Source organism: Agaricus bisporus (assembly GCF_000300575.1).
Source record: "Agaricus bisporus var. bisporus H97 unplaced genomic scaffold AGABI2scaffold_1, whole genome shotgun sequence".
NCBI classification, from domain to species: domain Eukaryota; kingdom Fungi; phylum Basidiomycota; class Agaricomycetes; order Agaricales; family Agaricaceae; genus Agaricus; species Agaricus bisporus.
Window position 1 is genome coordinate 2,591,345 of NW_006267344.1, and position 20,867 is coordinate 2,612,211.

Below are 20,867 nucleotides of genomic sequence, written 5' to 3' on the forward strand. Positions count from 1 at the left end.
GCATAACGCCGCTCGGTCTCAAATACGGTTTCGTGTGTTTTATTTCTAGTAAAAGGATTTGCGCGGATGAGTTAAGATGGCACTACTACAAATCATCTCTAGGAAAATTAAACCCAGGTTGTAGCCTGCCAGCTAGATTACTTGCTGGTCCCGAAAGTCCAGCCTGACTTTTGAAACTCTCAAGGAAGTTCTTGATCAGATTATAGTCCATCGGTTCATTTTCATCACCTGAATCGTCACCACCTTCTCGTTCCAATGCAACTTTCAGCTCTGCTTCCATGGCTGCCTCGATATCTTCATCCTCCACGGGTCCAGCTTTTTCCTTCCCTTTGCCTTTATCCTTCGTGCCTCTTGATGGTAATTCATCGTCCTCTCTGAGGGATGCTTGTAGTCGTGAAAGCTCGATATCCATTGCACTCATCACCGTCTCGAACGAGTCCAACTCCGGACTCAAGTTGGGCCGTGGTCCAGGCTGAGGCACCCTGGGCTTGCCCTTTGATCCAGAGAAGGGGTCTTGTTGTCCTGAAGTAGGGGCTAGGGGCTCCGATTTAAGCTCTTCCTTCGCGCTTTTTGGAATGAAAGCTGCGATTGTACTCAGTAAGTGAAAACAAGAGTATGGGAACACACGAACCATTGCGTTCTTTCCGATCTTGCAGTATGTCTTTCCACTGTTTGTCAGATATGCCTAGTGTTTGACGTGCAAATTCTAAGAATTCCTCTTCTTCTTCTCCCATATCAATCTCTACTTCACCAACGACCTCAGGTCGCTCTTCTTCTGAATCATCATCGTCAATTTCCTCATCTGATTCGTCATCAGAATCGACACCCTCATACTTGTCTCTCATAAGTATGGGCGCTCTAATCGGTTTGCTACTAGCTCCCGATCGTGTATTCGTGCTCGACGGGGTTTCTGCAACGACGTCGCTTTCAACAGTTGTGGGTGCTACTTTTTGCGAGTTGCTGTAATAAGTGGATGGCATCTTTCCATATTCATGGGGAGCCAATCCAGTTACCAATTTGTCCATTGCTTCCCTGGTACCAGCATGCTCATAATTGATGTGCTGGCTCTGCCACTGCTCTTCTTCCGACATGTCGTCTTCCGAATCACCACCAAGCGACTCGTCGGAAAGCTCTTCACTGTACATATGTTAGTAAATTGGTGATCCCAATATTGAGAAGATGCCTACTCTTCGAACAGCGCGCCTTCGATATCTCCTTCGCCTTCGACGAATTGCTCGACTTTGCTTGCCAGGTCTTTCAAGCGAGTTGCCTGTTCAGAAGCAACGCGATCTTCTTCAGAGACGTCCGGGCGGTCGACATCCATTTCGCTACCTTGAGCTAATTTGTCTCCCTGTCCCAACGCCCTCTCCATTTTATTCTCAAACTCTTCTGCGTCGATGTTCAACCAAGTTTCATCGTCTTCTTCTTGTAGCCCCGGGTCTCCTACTGATGCGGATTCCGAAATTGCCAGGCTTACCTGACTGGCAAACGACTGCCGGTGGCTAGCGCGATTATAAGCATCGCAGATTGCGACGCGCACGATAACACCTACGTACCTTGATGAACGGGTCTCGATGAACGCATTGGCCGCCTTCGCTTCTAAACTGCTCCACAGCTGAGACCCTTCTTGTTCGCCTTTGAAATAACCAGCTGTTACCAAGTTTTGGATATACTGTATATAATCCTGGTTTCTTCGGAGAGCATCTATGTTCGCCTTGGTCTATCCGGCAGAGGAATGAGTGCCTTTAAATCCGATCGGAAGTCGAGAGGTTACCTTGGACTCTTCTGTTGCAGCTTCGCCTACAGCAGAACGGCCTTTACTTTCTTGATAAAGCATTTCAAAACCAACAGCCTAGTAAGGTGGTATGACAATAAGAATTCACGCATCCGGACCATTTCAATTCCTTACAATCTTCATTCCCGTGTCTTTCCACTTATATTCTTTATTTCCCTCGCTCTCTTTCCATTGTCCAAATATTTTAGGAGGAAAGAACTTTTGGCCGACCAATTGTGCATAGGCGGGACGAGTCATTTTGATAGACCGTAGTACATTCGTGCTTGGAGGGAAACGGGACATGCGGTGTGCAGCCTTCGGCCAGTTAACAGACGTGAAATGCGGTGCTCACAAGATACTACTCACCCGTAATTGGATTGCATCTCTAGTGTAAAATGTTTCTACTGCCTTTTGTACGAGAGATGGATTAGTTAAAAGCGCCTTGGCAATGTCCACGGGTATGTAAGCTCTGGTTGTGTGCATATGGTCCCGTTGCCCTTCTGGATACCTTTGCTGACATTAGACATTTTCAACGCCATACAAAGCTAAAACAACTCTTGCCTGGATATCCGTTCCCAAACGGCGGCTTCTGTACGCGCGGATGCAAAGGTGTCTGTGGCACTATCCCTTACCACATTTAGTGCATCTTCCACACATATATATTCTTCTTCTTTTTCGTGGAAGTCACCATCATCTGATTCGTCGGCGTTGTTCGCATATTTTCTGCGGCGTTGTCTTTTGGAGGGTGGAGAAACATGTGAGATAGGGATGAGATGGAGACGTGAACAATAGATCCAGATCTGTGCGTCAACAAGAGGCCAATAAGTGTTTGAATTTCCTCACCAGTTGAATAGAGAAAAGGGCGCACCCTATTTTCGGCATTAGATGGTTCGACCCATGAAGGGAGTGTTTGTGCGGCCTCGATGAGCAAAAACTCTCCGTCTGAATCATAAACACTGTGTGAACGATTATAATCAGAGTTTTAGAAAGCAATCTTGAAGTGCTATCATACCTAATGACAAGATCCCATTTGGAACTAATCTCGCGTAAAAGCCAGACAGTATACCATTCATCGTCAATACAGTCTCCAACGCGCATCTGACCCTCCAGGAACCAGCTATTAGTATTAGGATCTTCGGCAATTTTTACTTCGAATGCATCCCGGTGCCAAATAAAACCGTGGAGAAGTTCATCGACATATTCATGGATACAAGGGACAAGAGAGGTTACAGATAGTTTGTCAGATGACTGCGGTGGTGGATAGAGTGCATAATGCACCGTGTCCTCTGCTATAGACGGCGGGCGGTTGAAGATGTCCATGGAAGTAAGATATGAAAGTTAAAATTGGAACCAAACACGGCCACCCTTTCCACTCTGAGTTTCCACCTCCAAGTCGCTGACCACGATGGCGACAACCACCTCATACAAAGATAGGAATCTCATAGCGGTCATCGGCGATGAGGTGTGCCGTCCATTCGCCATGGTCCCGTATCCCAGATACTAAAACCCTGACCTTAGGATTCAATTACAGGTTTACTACTTGCTGGGATTGGTCATGTCAACGAAGCACAGAAAAAGAACTTCCTGGTCGTAGACTCAAGTATGTGGAAAGCTCTCCGTGACAGGCGCTGGGATGAATCATGTTTTTCATTGACGGTGATTAGAAACGCCTGTCGCTACGATCGAAGCCACCTTCCAGGACTTCACAGAGCGGCCGGACATTGCTATCCTCTTGATCAACCAGCATGTATGTTGTTTATCTTGTTTGAACTTTAACATCCCATTCCTGCTTGATGCCATTATAGATTGCTGAGAAGATTCGCCCCTCGATCGACAAATACAACCAGGCTTTCCCTGCCCTATTGGAAATACCATCGAAAGACCATCCATACGGTGAAACTACTCCACTCTCTCACTCTCTCACGTCACTGATACTCGAGCTTTCTTAACTCGTAGACCCTTCGAAAGACTCGATTCTGAAACGCGTGCAGAAGCTTTTTGGAGATTAAACAATGACCGAGTCATGCTGTCCATGCAAACATTCTTAAATATAATTACTACATTTTATAGATTTAGTGAGCCTTCCAACGCATTACGGGTTCATTGTCCCGAACACTAGGTGCTCGCTCCACGAAAACACGTACAGGGTTGGGATCTCTAGTATCTGTAACCCTGTTTCAGCCAATGTCTCCGAATCTTAGCACGGACATGGACTTACTTGGAATATCAACGAGAAGGTAACGGAACACAAAGTATCCATCGCTATTCTGGTCATCCTCAGTACGTTTGCGTTCAAGAATGGGCAAACAATACTTACCCGAATCAGGTCAGCATGAACCTCACCCTCGGTGAACATTCGATTGTCCGCTTTTAGGAAAGAGTTCGAACTCCCCCGCGATCCCTTGAGAGATGAGAAGATCCCCGTAGCTTTCCATCCATTGTTCTCTACGGGCTTTTCTATTCTTTTGACCTGTTCCGATGTGTCTGGCAGAGGCGGCGCAGGAACAGGTGCGCCACTCAGATATTTGACCGTCCGTTTCGTCCGTTCCCAGGCATATTCTGCTTGATCCATAACCCAAACTACGGCTTGATTCAACGTCACGTCGGGTATACGGGCAAGCTTTTCCCGCATCGAATTGACGAAAGCCTCATAGTCTCCAAATTCCGCTAGAGGTGCGGCGCCTTCAGATCGTCCTTGAATATAGAATGTCAAAATCATATGTTCCTGGCCGTAAGTATCGACAAAGACTTGGGAAGTGACATGTCGATTCCGGTGCCGTGGGCGGACGAGTGAAGGAGGATTATTATGAAAGGTGAGGGGACCATTCAAGTAATTGAGTACCTGAAAACGGCAAATAAGGCGTCCTGTAACTTTTCAACCACATGAAGGCAATACGCACGCGTGGATTGCGCTTGATGCGTTCACAGGCATCTTTGAAAAGGTTGGTTGGAGAGTTGTTTGAGTACATTTCGGAAGTTATTGTGTATATTAGTATTGCTGCGAGACTTGCTCCGAGGAGGATCACTGTTACGTTCTTTGTTTGTGCTGCTGTCCGTACAACTGCCACCAAAAGAAAGTAGAGAGACAGTACATAGCCCGTTCAAAGAGTTCACAAGAAGATTTTGTTACGTACCCTTCCCTCCTGCGCTCAGTTCAGACCATTTTTTTGCTTTTTGTCCACTCCGTAATGCCTGTTGCGAGATACCTATTTGAAAAGGTCCTACAGAATCATGTCGGGTAGACGAATTCGCATGTTTTGTATCAAGTGAGTGGGAGAGGTACGACGGTTGCTGATTCAAGTTGACGCTTTTATTGTGGGTCGCAAACCTTCGGATTTGACGACGGGAGCACTGAAGAGAAAAACCAGTAAGGTACAGACTTCTTGTGCATGGCAAAGATGACCGAAGCAAGGCACTCGGGATGCTCATGACGATGTTTGAGCAAGTAAACACGTCCCGCGCCCGTTTGCTATTCTGGGATACAGTGTACACAAGCGTAAATAATCCAGGAACTCAAGCTAAGGCTGCTAAGCCGCCAGACGTTTCCGTTCTTCTTCCTCCATTTTCTTCTGCATTGCAACCCTTGCTGGAACAATGTTCCTCCTCTCCGTTGTGATCTTCACCTCGAAGCTATCAACCCCAAGTGCCTTCAGGGTCTTTTGCTCTACGAGACTATAGTCCTCCTTGTTGCCTCTGGACAAAACAAATGGCTCTTTGATGGAAACAGGAGGGTTGGTAATGACTCTTGGGATTCGGAGATGGTTTTTGGAGGCAGAGTGTAGCATGAGAGGATGCATCAAGACAACATCCCCCACTTCACCCGTCAGCTCAACGAATTTGGAGCAGCGTTTAGCAACATCTAAAGTGGACAAGTATTCGGGGTCATCTTTTGGATCCTGATAGGTTGAGTTTGATGGAGCGAACGCTACTCCAACAGGCCTCACACCTTCAGGGTGACTGGCGAGGTATTTCGCGACGAGATCAATCCCGTCCGGGCAAATCATGGTACCTCCACCTCGGGGCGCAATATCGGAATAGATAGGGATGACAAGCAGCGCTTGTTCTGGAGAATCAAGAAAATGGATCTGCGTGGATAGTAAAAATTTGTAGCGTTATCAATAAAGCGTTTAACTCACAAAAAAGTCACCATCGACATGCCAATTAGTCAGGTCTCGAGGATGGGCAGATTGCGCTTGTCGCGCACATTCTTCTGTTCCCAGATTGACGATGAAAGAGTCTCCCCATCCAGCAGCATCGACATTGATACGCTCTTCGCCCCCAAGAAGGTCTGTGATGGCCCCCCACGCCTAATGAAGTGACGGCGATGAGCTAGATAATGTAAGTACTAGTAAAGAAGGCACCTTCGGAGAGAAATCAGCCACTTTAACTCGCTTCAGCCATGGCATGTGGATCCTCTCTTGGGTCCAAGTCGACTTATCATTGGGATCTAACCCAAGGCGGGTCCATAGTTCAGATGTAAAATCGGCAGCTTGTTCACGAGTGAATGCATTCTTTATGATGATGTAGCCGTGCTCAAGGAAATGGTCGACCTGTTCAGCTAAACAACAACGGTCAACATATGAAGTGGATGTAATGTGAGTGACTCGCCAGTAAGGTATTCGAATTTCTTGACCATACCGTCGAGTTGTTCTGTTATCAGTCAGAGTCAGGAGTCAAGCAAGTTCTTATGGAGAAGGGGCTAGAAGCGGTCCAATCCGTACGAAATCACAATAGGTCTGGGAAGTCAAAGCAACTGCCCGGTCACGCAAAAATGGAATTTGGAAAGAGTGGGCCGTCGGATGATTCTCGGAATGAGGCATCCGGAGTTCAATGGGGTATACCAAAAATATATCACGGAGTATATTTCAATCGTGTTCTAAAAAAGTCAATTGGCGTTCTAAATTATTTCTCAAAATCTGCTATGTTCTTCAAAACGGAATCCTTCAGCTGTAGGTTTGATCAGCAATACGCCAAATTCCGATGTAGTCTTTCGCTTACTGGTGGACTAGGACAGTCTGGTTCCACATAACTGAGGACGAAATTCGTGGCTAACCAGTCACTTTCAACAATTCCTAGGTCACGGAAGATCAGTACACGAGGCTTTCCGGCTTGCGGGGCCGGGATGAAAATATCGAACGGTATATGCTTGAACAGAGGTGTATTAGGGAACAGGCCGGCGAGTTTCCTGAGGGGCGACCCTTCCTGGACAATTTGTTCTTCTGTCAATTCTCCGCTCTGTTTTGCCTTTACCAAGCGAGCATTCAAGGCGCGAACAAAACCGTCTCGCAAATGCGTCATACCGGTCGAACGTGTAGCAACTGTAATGGTTAAGCGGAGTGAACGGCATAAAGGCAAAATACTCACCAATTCGAAGGACGCAATCTGTATTTAGGACAATGTGCTTAATCTTCTGTTCTGGGGTCATGTCCGGTGTGATCTATGACCACGGTTGGATAAGCAGCTGAAGATGTGATACAGAGTGAATTTGGAGAGCGCACATGAAGGTTGGGGTTGTTCAAGTCGACGTACAAGCCCGCCGAATACACCTTGAATCCGAGGAACGTAACCGTTCGCACACCGACGCCTACAAGAGTCAACGGTGGAATGGCGACTTTGGCCGGGACTTTGATTGTTTTAGGAAATGCAATTGAAGTAGAAGGATCGACTGAGGGCGACGTTCAATGAAAAATTGTATTTGAATTCCTTGTATATCTCACCAACTGTTTCTTCGCTCTCTGGCGAGTCTGTGCTGGCGTCACAGTAAACAGTCTTTGCAGAAAAGGCCAGAACTGTCAGAGCACCGCCCCATAGCAAGGGCCTCGATAGTCTTTTCGAGCTGTGAACTAGAGAAGTGGAGTATACGCGCGCCGGTGCACGGTGTGCGAAGCGAAGAGAGGACGCGGCTAGCCGGCGGGCAAGTGGCTGGAGGAAGGACATATGAGGTCACGTGTCGAGATATAAGCCTGGGATCATCGAACGCGTTCGCGGCGATCGTGTAATGATCTTGTAATCCTCCGAGATCGAAATCATATCCTTTTCTGACTCGCTCCCCGGACGCGTCACCAGGACTCGTAAGCTCTTCATCTGCCCATAAATATCCACATCTCCTCCACTCTATTTGTATGTCATATCTCCCCGCTGTCATGGAGGAGATAACTCAGGCATTCGCCGCACCTGCAGTTACTGCACTTACTTTAGCTCGTTCTGGTATGGACGACGATGATGCTTCAGTTTTCGGACCTGGCCAGGAAGAAGATGAGCAATCTTGGTTGGAGGGACAGTGTAAGACTCTGCAGATATATCTCGATTCCGTACCATACAAGTGCGAATCCTACGAAGTAATGCAAGAGAAACTCGAGTTCATTGTGGGAAGACTTTTTATCGCTGCAAAAGCCAAGAACTGGCAGCTTGTTTCCTCTTGGGATGGACTTCTCCAGTGGTGCGTTGCGAGAATACGTCTACTTTTTCGTACCTCATATTGAACAGCTGGCTCCTCATGCGATACCCAATGGTCAAATCCACGCGTGCAAAGCTTGTGCGATTTTACTACGAACTCTGTATCCTTCCCGGAATCGATACCCGCACTATGAAAAGCTGGTCTGATATGATTTCTCGCCTCTGCAACAACAAACCTGGTCAAAAGCGTAAGCTTGAGTCCTCTGACCTCGAACTTTCCTGGAAGCCCTTGTGGCGTATCATGCAGAGAGTCCTTTGGGCTGAATCTGGGTATGTTTATGGACAATCTTTTGTCTGGCAATCAGATCAAACACGTTATAGAAAACAAACAGCTAGCCTTTACTTGGAGGTTGCGTTTCAATGCAAACACTTCTTCCCGGCACGCGAGATACCCGAAATGCTGGAAACCTTTCTACCTCTTCTCACCTTCAATGTGAGTGGTCGAATATAGGATCGACATCAGTAATTCATGTTTGGGTATAGACGGTATTGACTATGACTGCTGTAATCACTTCTTTTTTGCCACAAACCCACGCGGACAGTTATCTTCCCGCCATATTCAAAATTTGGGAAGGCTTCAACTCGGCATTTATCGATGAGCGGTTTATGGAATTGGCGGGAGATTTGTCGCGAGACCACGTATCTGGACCGGAAGGTCAGTATGGTAACGATGGCACGGCTCAATGGAAAGACGTAGGGATCTGGTCTAATGAGCAATGGAATCTATTGGCCAGTAAAGGTTTAAATATGATGAGTAAGACGCCCGGCTTTTTGAAAGATTGTGTATTAATCAAAATCTCATTGTTCAGCTGTTCCTGTTGGTGCTTCAAAGGTATTATTGTCGTAGCTTAGGTTGCATGCGACGTTGAAACATCACGCTTTTCAGACGTCCGCCTCGACCGCGCCTCATGCCGACACTGGGCTCGATAAACCCCCCAAGGCGGTCAGGAGCCTGAATAAAACTAGTGCGTACTATCTCCACGCCGTCGACGCATCCTTACGTGTGGTGCAGATGCGTTGGCCAAGGTCTTTGTCTACTCCATATCTGTAGATGGTGAAGTACGCGTCCCGACACCTTCCTTACAAGACGGTAAATTACCCACGTCGACTGGATTCCTTGCGGGATCTAAAGTGCTAGACACACTCGACAAATTGATCACTTGCACTGAGTCTTTCTTCCATCCCTCTAATTCTGGACCGTGGACCGCGATGGTGTGTTTTTTCTTCAATCTATTTTGATTCTTGTAATCATGCGGCGTTCAGCTCACTCTTTTCGTTCACCACCTGTCTTCGCATTTTCTCCGCCGCATGAAAGAGGAGGAACTAAAAACCTGCAAGACGCCACAGGTAAGTTTCGTTTTTCGATTGTCTTCTAGCTGTTCAACTGTGCGCCAGGATCGTCGACTCACGCCAGCACTCCGCCGGGCATTCGTTACCATCTTACGTACCCCTTGCTTGCTCGCGATGTTCTCTAAAGACTCCATGTCTTTGGGCTTCGCTCAAGCGAGTCTCCGTATGCTTGCACTTTTAGAGCCAGATCTTATTATGCCGGAGCTACTGGATAGAGCTTACAATGGTCTGGAAGTTGTAAATGAGACGCACAGAACAACTGCAGTCCTCGGCATGCTCGCTTCTATAACTCAACCTCTGACGACGGAGGGTATCTGGCTCGGGGGTCAGAAACATATCGTACCGCTTCTCGAACTTTGTGTTCCCGGAATTGATTTGGTGAGAACTATTTCGCAATATGCTGACGTCACCTAACGAGATCTCTATGCTGCAGAATGATCCCGCTAAGACTGTGTGCGCCACCTTGTTCATCACTGGTGTGGCACAAAGCATCAAAATAGGTGATCTTTCAATGCATCATGCAGGCGTAGCGCTGTCTGGCGATATTCCACCTGAGGAGGTTATGGATGTCGACGACTCCGAGCGATTGCCCGAAGGAACTGAAATGGGGTCTATGCCGAAGCTTAGCCGACAAGAAGAACGTTCATTGGCTCGAGATAGCACCGCGGCATTTGCTGACTGGGTAACCTCCCTCTTCAGACGTGTCTTGGCGTTGTATGAGAATCTACCAGAAGAAGGAGGCAAGAAAGGGACAACTGGTGGGAAAGTAGAAGAAAGCGTCCTCAAGTCCATCAGGAATATGATGGATGTCATTTGTCTTCATTTATCAGATCAGTTATTTGACCTTGTGCTTAACCTGGTCTATGACTATGCTACTACCAACGCAAAGCCCAACGCTGTCCGTGCATTTGGTCAGCTTATTGCATGTTTAGCGAGGGTTAAACCAGAGAAAACTCTGGCACGATTCCTTCCTTTTTGCAAAGCTCAGATTGAGGAAGAATTGTATCATGGTGCATCAAGTATCCGAACAACCTCCACACACACAGCTGTTGCTTCAGACACGACGTTGCATTGGAGTCTGTATTCACATATGCTGTCAACCCTTTTTCCCGCTTGCTAATCTGATTTCAGACATGGCGATTCTTCGCGGTTGCTTTGGATATGGCGACGTTGGAGTGAGTAATCAGTATCATGAGATTTGGCGAGACTGATAGACGTGAATTCTCTAGTTACTGAAACACAAGGACGACATCATCAGCTTGATTTCGTTACTTGTTGAGAAGACCAAGAGCGAACGTGGATATACCGGAACAGGACGTCTTTTGGCAAGGATCTTGCATACAATAGCGGGGGTCTACCCTCTGAACGGTCACTATGTCAATGAGGAGGAATGGAATGACCCAAGTACGTTGATTGGTCACGTTCGAATTGGGATTGGCTGATATGCCGCATCAGATTTCCAGAATAACCATAATCTATACTGGGGGAAATTATATGAAGCAAAGGATGTCGTCATCGACTGGCATGGTTTGTGTCTTCACAGCTACTGGTTTACTCGTGCTAACGATCTCGACGTACAATAGTACCATCTGAGCAGGAAATAGCATTTGTTATAGAGATTATCAATAAGATTACTTCACCCGCATTGGACAAGGTGGAAGGTTTACTCGAAACAACCTCTACCTGGGATAGTGCGGCACGAAACGATTTTTGCCGGTGAGTCACATAAAGGTTACCTAGCTCAGCTTCTCAACAAAGTAGATATCTTCATGTTGTCCGATTGACCTGGTCCGGGCTCCCCACCATATACAAGGAGCATTACCAGGAAAGTGCCAATCCCTGTTTGAATGCTGAAATAGAAAGCCTAGGACTTGTCGTCCGTTATCTCGATGTTCAAGCAGGATTCACACTAGTCGATCCGAGGGATTTGCGTTATCAATTCGTTGTGAGAGCACGCCGAAGATTCGGCGAGATTATTCATAGAGCATCATCTGCACTGCGAAAGAATACTGGAGGAGAGGATCACACGGACGCCGTGATCACTGTTGCGAGAGGAATGGACACTTATCTCCTTGGATATGGGTTGAGCAGATCTGATTTTGACTCCATTCACAAGAATTATACTCAAGCCAGGGAGTAGGTGTTTCACTGATCATTCAATGTGAAGACTACTGATGTCCTGATGCCTTCAGTGGAGGCCGTGCATGGCAGTGGCAGAAAGAACTTTCGAGATTGGTCCTCTTGAAACGTGCACGTGCATACCACAGTGGCCGGGTATACATGCACTCGTTATATCGTCGCCGATCAGAGCTCGATGACAGACTTCTAGCAGAGTTGGCCGAACTCTCATTATCTCCATATACACGAATTCGCAGGTAAGTAATTTGCCAATGGTACCGAGTCCTATTTTGATTTTGTGGGCAGGCAAGCGCAGAATGTATTTGACAACGTGTCTGGGGTATGTCCGGTTATTAGGATTCTTTTGAATGACTGAAGTCGATGACATCTCAATAGTATTATATTCGATCGACACGCTTTGTCCTCCCCATCCTTTATGATGCCCTAGGTAAGGGTAATGATCCCGATCGGATGAAAGGGGCCCTCTATATTATGTGGAACAAAGGCATCGGTATGTGGGATGATCTAAATACCACTGAGTTGCTGACTTCTCGCTTGCAGCTACGTATGCATTGACAGGTTTGACCCGATTTCTTCAGTTACCGGGTGTGATATTCAAAAGCGGTGAATCTTAGATCAAGGATTACAACGCCGGTACTTGCAATCTCTCTTAGGGTGTCAAGGCGAGGAAAAAGTGATTTATTTAGCCTTGGAGCCCTTGACCTATATCACTGACGTAAATTTCCTTAGCCCTCCGTACAGAAACTCGTATCGAGTGTGGCTAATGATTGTATGGGTTTGATCAACGAGAACACGATACATAGCGAGGCCTATACCTTGGAAACGCCTCGATTGGATGAAACACTTCGTGACCTTAAAAATGAATTTTCCGAAAATTTTGTGGATAAAGAGTTACTTGACGAGGCTCTTCACAAAGGCAAACTTCGATTTGAGCGGCGAAATAGGGTTCACCATGAAACGGTACGAATCTTGGATCCCCTATCTTCAGCCATCTGTTATCTTTTTTCCCCTTGCAATTTAGGTTACAGATATTATAGAGATAGCAACAAAACCCACAACACATGTGAGTCTATCGCGCAGAAGATTTCCCAATTATGAACTCAAATGTAACAGTGGCGCTATGTCCAAATGTCACTTGGTTTCCTCTTTAACCTGCTTCGGCGAGATCACCCGGTAATGCCTCAAATGGCTCAGTTTTTCGTAGATCACTGCATCAGTCCACAACCTACCATTCGTGCTACGGCGCAGAAGTATGTTGTTGCCCCAGTCCGTGACCGTTCTTGCTGACTCACATCTTCATTGAGGGCGCTGCGTAAACTCTTATACCAAATCAAATGTAGGACATACTCAAAGACGAAAGAGGAGCTCTGGTTCGAAGAATGGCGTAATCCCATTGCTCAGGAAGTCAAAATTACAGACCCTGAAGCGTTTTTGAATGGACTCCAACTTACGGGTCAAGTTTCAGAAAAGTTTGTAGCATCCAAACAATATGCCACTACCCTTTCTTATTCTCGCATGACAGTGATTTCTACTTCGACAAAGTGCCAACGGGTTTCTTGGTTTGGAGCAAAACAATCAAAGGTTGTAAACCCGTCGTAGGAGACTTGCCGCCTTTCGTTTGGGAATTGGATTCGCAGCCGACTCTTGACATCCTTGAAGCTTCACTTCTCCAACCTGACTTTTTCAAGAAAATAATCTCTCTATGGAGTCAAGAAACAGGCAGGGGTGCTGGAAACCTGGATGTTCGAACAGAGAATATCTGGCTGATGAAATATATGTGTCAGTGGTGCCATTGACTCTGGTCGTCTTATCTGACGTTTTTCATTGACGTAGCGAAAATGCTTGTTCGATATGATCTCGACGGCGTACTTGATGCCATCGAGCCCCTGCTCTGGGACACTGACAAGTATAAGCAGCGTGCGGGGGCAGAGATATGGGCCGGGTTTATGCGTGGTGGGATTCATTCACCTTTCCTGTTATGAGCTTTATGTTCACACATTTCAGGTTCTAAGCATTGGCCGCAAAACAAAAAGTCACACCTTTGGAACTGGACAGTGGAACGGTTCAAGAATGTCTTCAATAATATCAAGCCGGAGACCGTGACCTTCTGGGAGTCGCTAATCTTGGTGGGTCGCTTATCCCCCCATTCTTTTATGCCTCGAAATGAATCTGAACATTCTTAAAGTGGGTACTGGACGGGCGGGACCCTCGTAGAAATCAACCTTTGACTGATTGGATACTATCACTTCCATTTGAGTTTTCTGGAGACTCAGCCTTTGAAAGTTCGTTCTCCGAACCAGTTCGTTTACAAAGATTTACCAACCTCCTGCCTTTTAGTGAAAAAATGTGTAACTTTGGTCAACATCCTCGCCACCAGTGCTGGTGTTTTCTTCAACTCTATCGCGGACAAGTATGTCAAGATCATTTTCGACAACGCCAACACCGGCTTTGCAGAGGTACCTTTCCCCCCCCCCCCCGATACTTAGTAGGTCACTGACTCTGTTCTAAAAGCTCCGCAATGCGTTCTGTCACACTATTCGCACTATCACTCAGAATCAATGGAGACCTTGGCATCCTTCCGTCCAAGCCTTTCTTGTAGCCTGCAGTTCGGAAAATGACCCATTACTAATCCGGTGAGAATCAAATATTTGTCAAGTTGCGCACGAGCGCTGAGTTTTTTGACAGTAAGGCGCGATACATGGGACGAATAGAGGACATTCTGCATGAGATGCCGAAATGGAGGGAAGAACGACTTCCGCCTCCTCGTGTCAGCCAATCAGAGGTAAGTCCGTCGCATTAAGCAGCAAATCGCTTCTGACGATAAGCTGTAATTTTAGTATGACAAAATTGGATTGACTTGTAAGTCATTGAGCTAGCTCATCCTCTCGAAATTGACCCTTTTATAGTATTGGAATGGCTCTGGATCTGCGCCCATGGTCCCCAAGTCTCTGTCATATTCCCTTACGCTGTTCCCATGCTGTGAGTGCATAGTCCTATATGACCGTATAGGTTGTAGCTGAATAAGGGGTCTAGTCCCGAAATCCTTCGCATGTCAGAACTCAACGACAGTTCAGATCTTCACACATACAGTACAGCTGTTTTGTATATAATCTCTGCAGTATCACCTCCCGTAGAATATGTGGATGCGATTTTATCTCATTTCGTTGCTGCTATCAAATCGACAACGGTGGGTATTATTAGCCTGCCACGCACCTTATCCGTTCATTTCATTTTATTCTAGTCATGGCGTACCCGACTTCAAGCCTTGCCGACTTTGGTAGTGTTTTTTTACCGAAACCTGCTATTCATTTCACGGGACGGAATATCAAGCGTAATGGAGCTTCTGATGGATTGTCTTTCCGATGAGAATGTCGAGGTAAGGGAAATGGCGTCGAAGACTTTGGCCGGGGTGGTTCGATGCTCTCAGAGACAAAGTATAATCCCATTAAAGGCATGTTTTTCTTGGATTGGAATCTGCTTGGCCTTGGGATCTGAAACGGTGTTGCAGAATCGATTTGTTTCCAAGATCAAGAGGACTTCTTTGCCCCCGAGACGCGACGCAGGGTATGCGGATGCATTGCGGGCTCTACATTCCGTAGTCCTGGGACTCTGTGCACTTGTAGAGAGCATGCCTTACTCTGTGGAGCCTTGGATGCCACCCCTGACAGAAGGTAGATACTTACGACTCACTCCCAGATAGCAACTGAACTAGGAAATTTCCAGTACTCGCAGCTCACGCTACAGACCCACCTCCAATTTCGACGACAATTAGGAAATGTGCATCAGAGTTTAAGAAGGTGTGTCTCAAATTAATTATTCCGGCCGACTGACCTCGGACCCTTTCAAACCAACCTTTCAGACACACCAGGTAAATTGAACAGACAACCGAGAGGGCTACCACTGACAGGAGATTGTGATCAGGACACCTGGCATAAGGATCAACTCCTCTTCGACGAAGACCAGTTACAGAATCTCTCGAGCATGCTCGTCGGAACATCTTACTGTGAGTGGATTTTGGGAGGTTCTCAAGTATCATTAAGCCTGATGGCCGTGTCAGATGCTTGACCATGCGCTCAAAGTCAATCTCGCGAATCGAAGAGTAGAAGATAATCAGTGTAGTAATCACTACTTAATCGATATCTCTGTATTGCTATCTGGAAGTTGTGATTTGTCTTGCGACAGGGCACGTAGCCGTGCTTTGGCAGCTACGTCAAGGGTCATACCGCTATCGCTTAGATCTAAGGGTGGAAATGTGGACTTCGTGCTGGAAAAGTATAGAAACGTTTCTCCGTTGGAGTTCTAGCTGGTTCTGGGTAACTTCCCGATGGCGATTATAAAATTGGATGGGAAAGGCATCAAAGGCAGAAGCAGAAGCAGTGGACGCGAGGATGAGATATGAAATCAGGAACTGACTATCAGAACATGAGGAGGAGTTTTTTTCCAAGGCATAAAGTGGATGAGAAAAACCAACTCTGAGGAGTGGCCCGACGCAAACACTTACAGCTTTTTGGGGATTGGTTTCTTCTCGGCACCGTAGTAGGGTACCACGGATGTCATATGGCTGGGAAGATAAATGCATTAGGATGCACCTCGAGTTTAGATGACGATAAAGATAAGCTCTGGTATCGATGCTCCGTCTAGTTATAACGGATTTCGAGAGTGGCTTATATCTATCTCATGACTTGAAAGCTACTCAAATCACTACCCTGGGACTTCTACACGAGGACGTTGCTCAGATTTTGAAGTTTGACTTCTTCAATCTGGGCATTCTAGGAGCTAAACTCCGTATCGTTCAGATACTATGATATATCGAGTGGTTTCCTGAAGGGAACGAAATCCGCGAATCGGATGCATGTTTATCGGGAAGCGATCTATTGACAGGAAAAGTATTGATAGAATATTCTTGATTCGCCCAAGAGATGCGAGCATGTAGTAAAGTAAAACCGGGGCGGATTGGTGTTGACCAACCTTGGCAAGGCGAGTTTCATGGCAAAAGTCTTGAGGGGTTGGACCTTTGGTAACCTGAGGATGGATTAATAATAGAACGGCGCTAAGCATGTCAACATGCAGGATAGAATGAACTTCTTTCGAGAAGCCGTTGACGTCAAACATTACGGGAACGAAGAACGTCGCCAAACTAGTAATGAAGAGAAGGACCCATATCTTAGACAATCAACGAGATGGAGAATGATATCGCGAGCGGATACTATACGAGTCAGGATCGATCTTGCATTTCATTAGGTGAGTGGACACTTTTCGAGTAAGCAAAGGGCGTTTGATCGGAGAAAGAACAGCCTTTGGGTGAGAAGAGTGACAGTGTTCTTGTTGTGTCAGAGGATTATCATCATATCCATCCATCAGTTAGTTAGGCGATTGTTATTACCATCGCTCCCTTAAAAAATATGTGTTTTAGGAGATGATGGAGTTTGAGACGAATGATCATTGATGAGGTGGTCTATTCAAGTGTCCCTTTGTTTTTCGGTGAAATGAGGTCGGGCTGAAAATCAACCAAGGTGGCAACGGCGATGGAGATTGTACTAAAAATAACTCGGCAGTACCGGCACGTGTTCAACACGTGCTGGCGCGCAAGCTGCAGCGTAAAACTGAATAGGGCCGAAGCGCGAGTGGTATCGATAAAAAAGTTACAGAAAGAGACGAGATGGTGCGTTTGGCCGAGGAAGAGGCAGAGCTAGAGGAGGGAAGAGCAAAGCATCTCGGAGTAGAAATCATGATTCATGGATCATGATGGTGCGAAGCTAACTGATTTGGGAAACAACGGGTCGTTGAACGCTGGGTAAGATATCTGGTTGGCAGGACTGGTATTCGAAGACAGAGGCCATCGATAGCACAGAGAGCAGATTAGGGGAACCCAAGCGGGTGGCGAGGCTTTGTGCAGCTGGGGAGATTAATTATTGGAAATAGCCGGGGGGCACGTTGCGAGCGATCAAAAGCTTCAAAGAGGCTGCCTGCCGTCTGCCTTGCTCTTTCTTCCTGACATTCACCTTCCTCCGTTTTCTTTTTATACATATCTGCCCCAAACGCCATCTATCTATCGCCCATCCTGCCCTCCTCTGTCTAATTTACGGTCAGTCTGCTCTTTTCGCCTTCTCCACCCCGTCCCTTAAGCACCCCGTTCTGACCTTCAGCCCATGCGTGAAACAGTCACGACCCAGCTTCAAATCTTCCCTCAAGACTCCGTATTGACGCCCATATCTTCCAGCAGTTTCCACTTCAATCTTTTGGGCTTTCAAGAAGACTATAATCCCCTTATAAAGGTGCCCTTCCATCCTTTTTTCACTCAACCACGTGTATGGTTCGTTAACCGAGACCTTGTTCGGCACAGGATTTGCATCTGACAACGTCCCATCACGACCCAGACGACTATACTGTACAGCTAACCCCCGCTCGCACCTCTATTTCCAACCAAAACTCCAAATTTCCCGATATGCCCACTAGAACTGACACTATCGCTACCGATCTCTCCAGGCCGGCTGCGCAACATTGGAGACTGAATTCCAGCGCCCACATTGTGGATGCCGACCATACACCCTCGGGATGGGGCCTTGCCGATGAACTCGTGCGGCTTCAGATCGCTGATGTCGGTAAGGACAATGATGACTTGAACCGCCCCATCCGTACTCCGCCCAAAACAAAGCTATCTTCATCTGTATCTCATCTGAATGAGAGCAGTCCCCTTGACACCTCATCGAACACTAGTCTCGGCTCATCACCCCACCTTCCGGATCACCAGCTAAACGTCACGCACTCGCGCGATTCTTCCACCGACTCGACGACATCCGGCTCACATGACTCATCCCCCGGGGTCAAGAATCACGTTTTGTTGAACCACAATCTTCAAAGCACCGCAATTGAACCCAAGGAACGCCCTCACTCCTTCAGCGGCGGCCTTTCCTCTGCTGATCTCCGTCGTCTGCAGCAAATGGGCGATGCGGCCGATGAGCCCGGTTTGCAGCAATGGTCCTCCAACCATTTGCGTGAAAATGGCTCTCTGCCAAGTGAACAGCCAATGTATCCCACCCTTTCTCAGATTCACCGCCCTCAGCCATTGTCACACTCTCAGTTATTTGACTACAGGAATGCTATGTCGCCGGCAGCTTCCGATCGCGACGAGCCCCAAATAGATACAACCTGTCTCAACGTTATCCTACTGTACCTCAAGGCCTTCCGATGACTGCGCTTCCTCCACATCCTTCGTTTGTCGCTGGTCGTCTCAACAACGTAGTTCCTAATGTGGGGTATCGTCAACCCCCTCGAGGTTTCCCTCAGCAACCCTTATTACCTAATCCGAGTCCATTGGCATTTCCGGTTGGGCATCACACTTCGCATCTCTCTCTTGGTAATACCCAGCAACTGTATGAAATGATGATACCCTCTGCTCCTGATAGTCATCCCGCAGTAGCCCGCGTTCAACAACAACATAATGTCTTTCGTGGTGGTCACCATCACTCTGCGTCTGATCCCTCAGCAATGCGGGATGCAAATTCCCATTCCATTCTTAATGGCATTCATTCTTTCAACCCTGGATTGTATCCTCCGACATTGCATCCATCAATGCCTGTATTTACCAACCAGTTCTACGCGACTCAAGATGCTGTAAATGCACGAATGGGTGATCTCTCTGGAGGACAGTTCGCAGCAAATTACATTCCGTCTCAAAATACTGGCACCGAGGCCAGTTCTACTACGCCTACTGCAGGCTCGTCTGGACAGCCCGGACCTAGCGCCAACAATAGGAAGCTTGGCCTGTACAAAACCGAACTTTGTCGCAGTTGGGAGGAAAAAGGCACCTGCCGATATGCGGCCAAGTGTCAATTTGCTCACGGAGAAGATGAACTTCGGAAGGTTTCGCGACACCCTAAGGTATACCTTCGTTTATAGTCCTAGACTCTTCGATTTTACTTACTCGTTTTTCTTTTTTCAGTACAAGACCGAGATCTGCAGGGTAAGTTTTCGAACCGAATCTTGAAGTAACTCGCTGATCCCAATCCTTTCATGTAGACCTTCTGGGTCTCCGGTTCATGCCCATACGGAAAACGCTGCTGCTTCATTCACACTGAACTGCCTACCAACGGCCAAAGTCCTGCTTCTTCAGGCTCCGATAATCCTCCCGAAGCTCGACCTCGTTCAATGAGTACCAATAGCGATCCCAATGATTCTTCGGTGTCTTTACTCGCTCGTATCTCCGCTAAACGCACCGAGTCCAACGGTAATGGCTTGACCACTCCTGTCGACTTGAATAAAAACGGGTTCCAATTCGGTCGTCCATCAAACGGCAAGCTACGAGTTGATACTACTGTACCCCTCACGAAGCAAAACAAATCGGCCTACCCTTCTTTCACCAGTAATGGTATTCTTATGCCTGCAAATGATCAGACCACACCTCAGGATCCTGCACCGGTTACTGCCGGTCCTGACCTGGGAACGCAACGCAACGCAAGACTCGATATCGTTGGATTTAGTAACGTAAGAAGCAACGTATACTTTGACTCCACTTCAGGTGACTGATACACGTTTCATCAACAGGCAACCCCTAAAAAGGCCGCAGCGGGTTCTAGCATCCGCCATTCCTTCAATGGAACAGAAGGTGATCTCAACCTTGGTTCCGTTCCCACTGGCCACAACTATACCCTCTCCACTGGTGAAGTTTCGTCGCACGTCAATCCGACCCCCCGTCTGAACGGACACGTTCGTACGGGAAGTGCAGGGAATTGGCCTAGCTTCACTCGTAGTCAGCTTGCCAACTCTTCCTATCCTGGCTCCTCGAGTCCTGCAACTGATAGGACGAGCTCACACTGGAATGATGTCGCCATTGGTCCTACCCGTCTGCACGAGAAAGCCTGGGCATAAATTTGTTCGGCAGGATGCATGATGGTGTGATTTGACCAACTTCCCCCTCCACTCTTCAGTCACTCATCATCACATTGTCATATTAAAATAAGCTTAACGTGCCGCTTGCCGGTGACACTCTATCTCAACATCTTGATTTCGGAATTGGATGTTTCTGCTCTTTCTTTTTTTTTTTTTTGCCGTCGGTGGCCCCTGGTACCCGATACCACTGTACAACTGCTTGTTTTGATCCATTTTTTTTTTATTCCCCTGACTCTCTTTACCCCCCAAATAACGAACA

The 20,867-nt window shown here is 47.1% G+C and overlaps 6 protein-coding genes across 6 annotated transcripts; 2 read left to right on the forward strand and 4 right to left on the reverse strand.

The window, feature by feature from the left end:
• Positions 1 to 45: 45 nt before the first annotated feature.
• On the reverse strand, positions 46 to 3,094 carry AGABI2DRAFT_182716 (hypothetical protein; the record flags this gene model as incomplete). The annotated part of the gene is made up of 10 exons (XM_006454675.1): positions 46 to 582; positions 632 to 1,137; positions 1,188 to 1,502; positions 1,557 to 1,720; positions 1,775 to 1,852; positions 1,910 to 2,089; positions 2,141 to 2,282; positions 2,336 to 2,574; positions 2,643 to 2,730; positions 2,787 to 3,094. The coding sequence occupies 10 exons, from the start codon at positions 3,092 to 3,094 to the stop codon at positions 86 to 88; spliced, it is 2,517 nt and encodes an 838-aa protein (XP_006454738.1). The 3' UTR covers positions 46 to 85.
• Positions 3,095 to 3,644: 550 nt separating this feature from the next.
• Positions 3,645 to 5,208, reverse strand: AGABI2DRAFT_215207 (hypothetical protein). Its single transcript, XM_006454676.1, has 6 exons — positions 4,909 to 5,208; positions 4,675 to 4,835; positions 4,092 to 4,616; positions 3,993 to 4,041; positions 3,730 to 3,938; positions 3,645 to 3,666 (listed from the first exon to the last, which is right to left on the reverse strand). Exons 1-5 carry the CDS (start codon positions 5,201 to 5,203, stop codon positions 3,847 to 3,849), a joined length of 1,122 nt encoding a protein of 373 aa, XP_006454739.1. The 5' UTR covers positions 5,204 to 5,208; the 3' UTR covers positions 3,645 to 3,666; positions 3,730 to 3,846.
• Positions 5,209 to 5,210: 2 nt separating this feature from the next.
• Positions 5,211 to 6,430, reverse strand: AGABI2DRAFT_198268 (hypothetical protein). The gene is made up of 4 exons (XM_006454677.1): positions 6,383 to 6,430; positions 6,136 to 6,332; positions 5,911 to 6,081; positions 5,211 to 5,859 (listed from the first exon to the last, which is right to left on the reverse strand). Exons 1-4 carry the CDS (start codon positions 6,408 to 6,410, stop codon positions 5,302 to 5,304), a joined length of 954 nt encoding a protein of 317 aa, XP_006454740.1. The 5' UTR covers positions 6,411 to 6,430; the 3' UTR covers positions 5,211 to 5,301.
• A 179-nt stretch (positions 6,431 to 6,609) lies between these two features.
• Positions 6,610 to 7,711, reverse strand: AGABI2DRAFT_198272 (hypothetical protein; the record flags this gene model as incomplete). Its single annotated transcript, XM_006454678.1, has 5 exons — positions 6,610 to 6,721; positions 6,773 to 7,092; positions 7,139 to 7,211; positions 7,273 to 7,439; positions 7,492 to 7,711. The coding sequence occupies 5 exons, from the start codon at positions 7,709 to 7,711 to the stop codon at positions 6,677 to 6,679; spliced, it is 825 nt and encodes a 274-aa protein (XP_006454741.1). The 3' UTR covers positions 6,610 to 6,676.
• Positions 7,712 to 7,917: 206 nt separating this feature from the next.
• On the forward strand, positions 7,918 to 16,056 carry AGABI2DRAFT_176192 (hypothetical protein; the record flags this gene model as incomplete). The annotated part of the gene is made up of 41 exons (XM_006454679.1): positions 7,918 to 8,213; positions 8,261 to 8,500; positions 8,552 to 8,663; positions 8,714 to 8,984; positions 9,040 to 9,062; positions 9,117 to 9,195; positions 9,243 to 9,442; positions 9,494 to 9,577; positions 9,626 to 9,958; positions 10,014 to 10,080; positions 10,105 to 10,590; positions 10,712 to 10,755; positions 10,810 to 10,984; positions 11,036 to 11,107; positions 11,164 to 11,296; positions 11,342 to 11,716; positions 11,773 to 11,955; positions 12,005 to 12,038; positions 12,095 to 12,209; positions 12,260 to 12,277; positions 12,334 to 12,392; positions 12,449 to 12,679; positions 12,741 to 12,782; positions 12,833 to 12,969; positions 13,060 to 13,188; positions 13,242 to 13,498; positions 13,553 to 13,672; positions 13,724 to 13,845; positions 13,905 to 14,001; positions 14,057 to 14,175; positions 14,231 to 14,352; positions 14,405 to 14,501; positions 14,557 to 14,578; positions 14,626 to 14,698; positions 14,753 to 14,906; positions 14,961 to 15,095; positions 15,228 to 15,390; positions 15,443 to 15,516; positions 15,579 to 15,587; positions 15,641 to 15,722; positions 15,902 to 16,056. The coding sequence occupies 41 exons, from the start codon at positions 7,918 to 7,920 to the stop codon at positions 16,054 to 16,056; spliced, it is 5,739 nt and encodes a 1,912-aa protein (XP_006454742.1).
• A 2,108-nt stretch (positions 16,057 to 18,164) lies between these two features.
• On the forward strand, positions 18,165 to 20,587 carry AGABI2DRAFT_62064 (hypothetical protein; the record flags this gene model as incomplete). The annotated part of the gene is made up of 5 exons (XM_006454680.1): positions 18,165 to 18,870; positions 18,900 to 19,600; positions 19,662 to 19,682; positions 19,739 to 20,203; positions 20,264 to 20,587. The coding sequence occupies 5 exons, from the start codon at positions 18,165 to 18,167 to the stop codon at positions 20,585 to 20,587; spliced, it is 2,217 nt and encodes a 738-aa protein (XP_006454743.1).
• Between the last annotated feature and the right edge of the window lie 280 nt (positions 20,588 to 20,867).

Excerpts from the sequence above, each read along its gene's own strand:
- AGABI2DRAFT_198268 (XM_006454677.1), bottom strand. The coding sequence starts at position 6,410 with ATGGTCAAGAAATTCGAATACCTTACTG. Across the intron at positions 6,333-6,382 it reads GAAATTCGAATACCTTACTG|CTGAACAGGTCGACCATTTC; the intron begins GCGAGTCACTCA and ends GTTGTTGTTTAG. Across the intron at positions 5,860-5,910 it reads ATGTCGATGGTGACTTTTTT|ATCCATTTTCTTGATTCTCC; the intron begins GTGAGTTAAACG and ends CTATCCACGCAG.
- AGABI2DRAFT_215207 (XM_006454676.1), bottom strand. The coding sequence starts at position 5,203 with ATGAGCATCCCGAGTGCCTTGCTTCGGTCATCTTTGCCATGCACAAGA. Across the intron at positions 4,836-4,908 it reads ACTGAGCGCAGGAGGGAAGG|TTGTACGGACAGCAGCACAA; the intron begins GTACGTAACAAA and ends TTTTGGTGGCAG. Across the intron at positions 3,939-3,992 it reads CCTTCTCGTTGATATTCCAA|ATACTAGAGATCCCAACCCT; the intron begins GTAAGTCCATGT and ends ACAGGGTTACAG.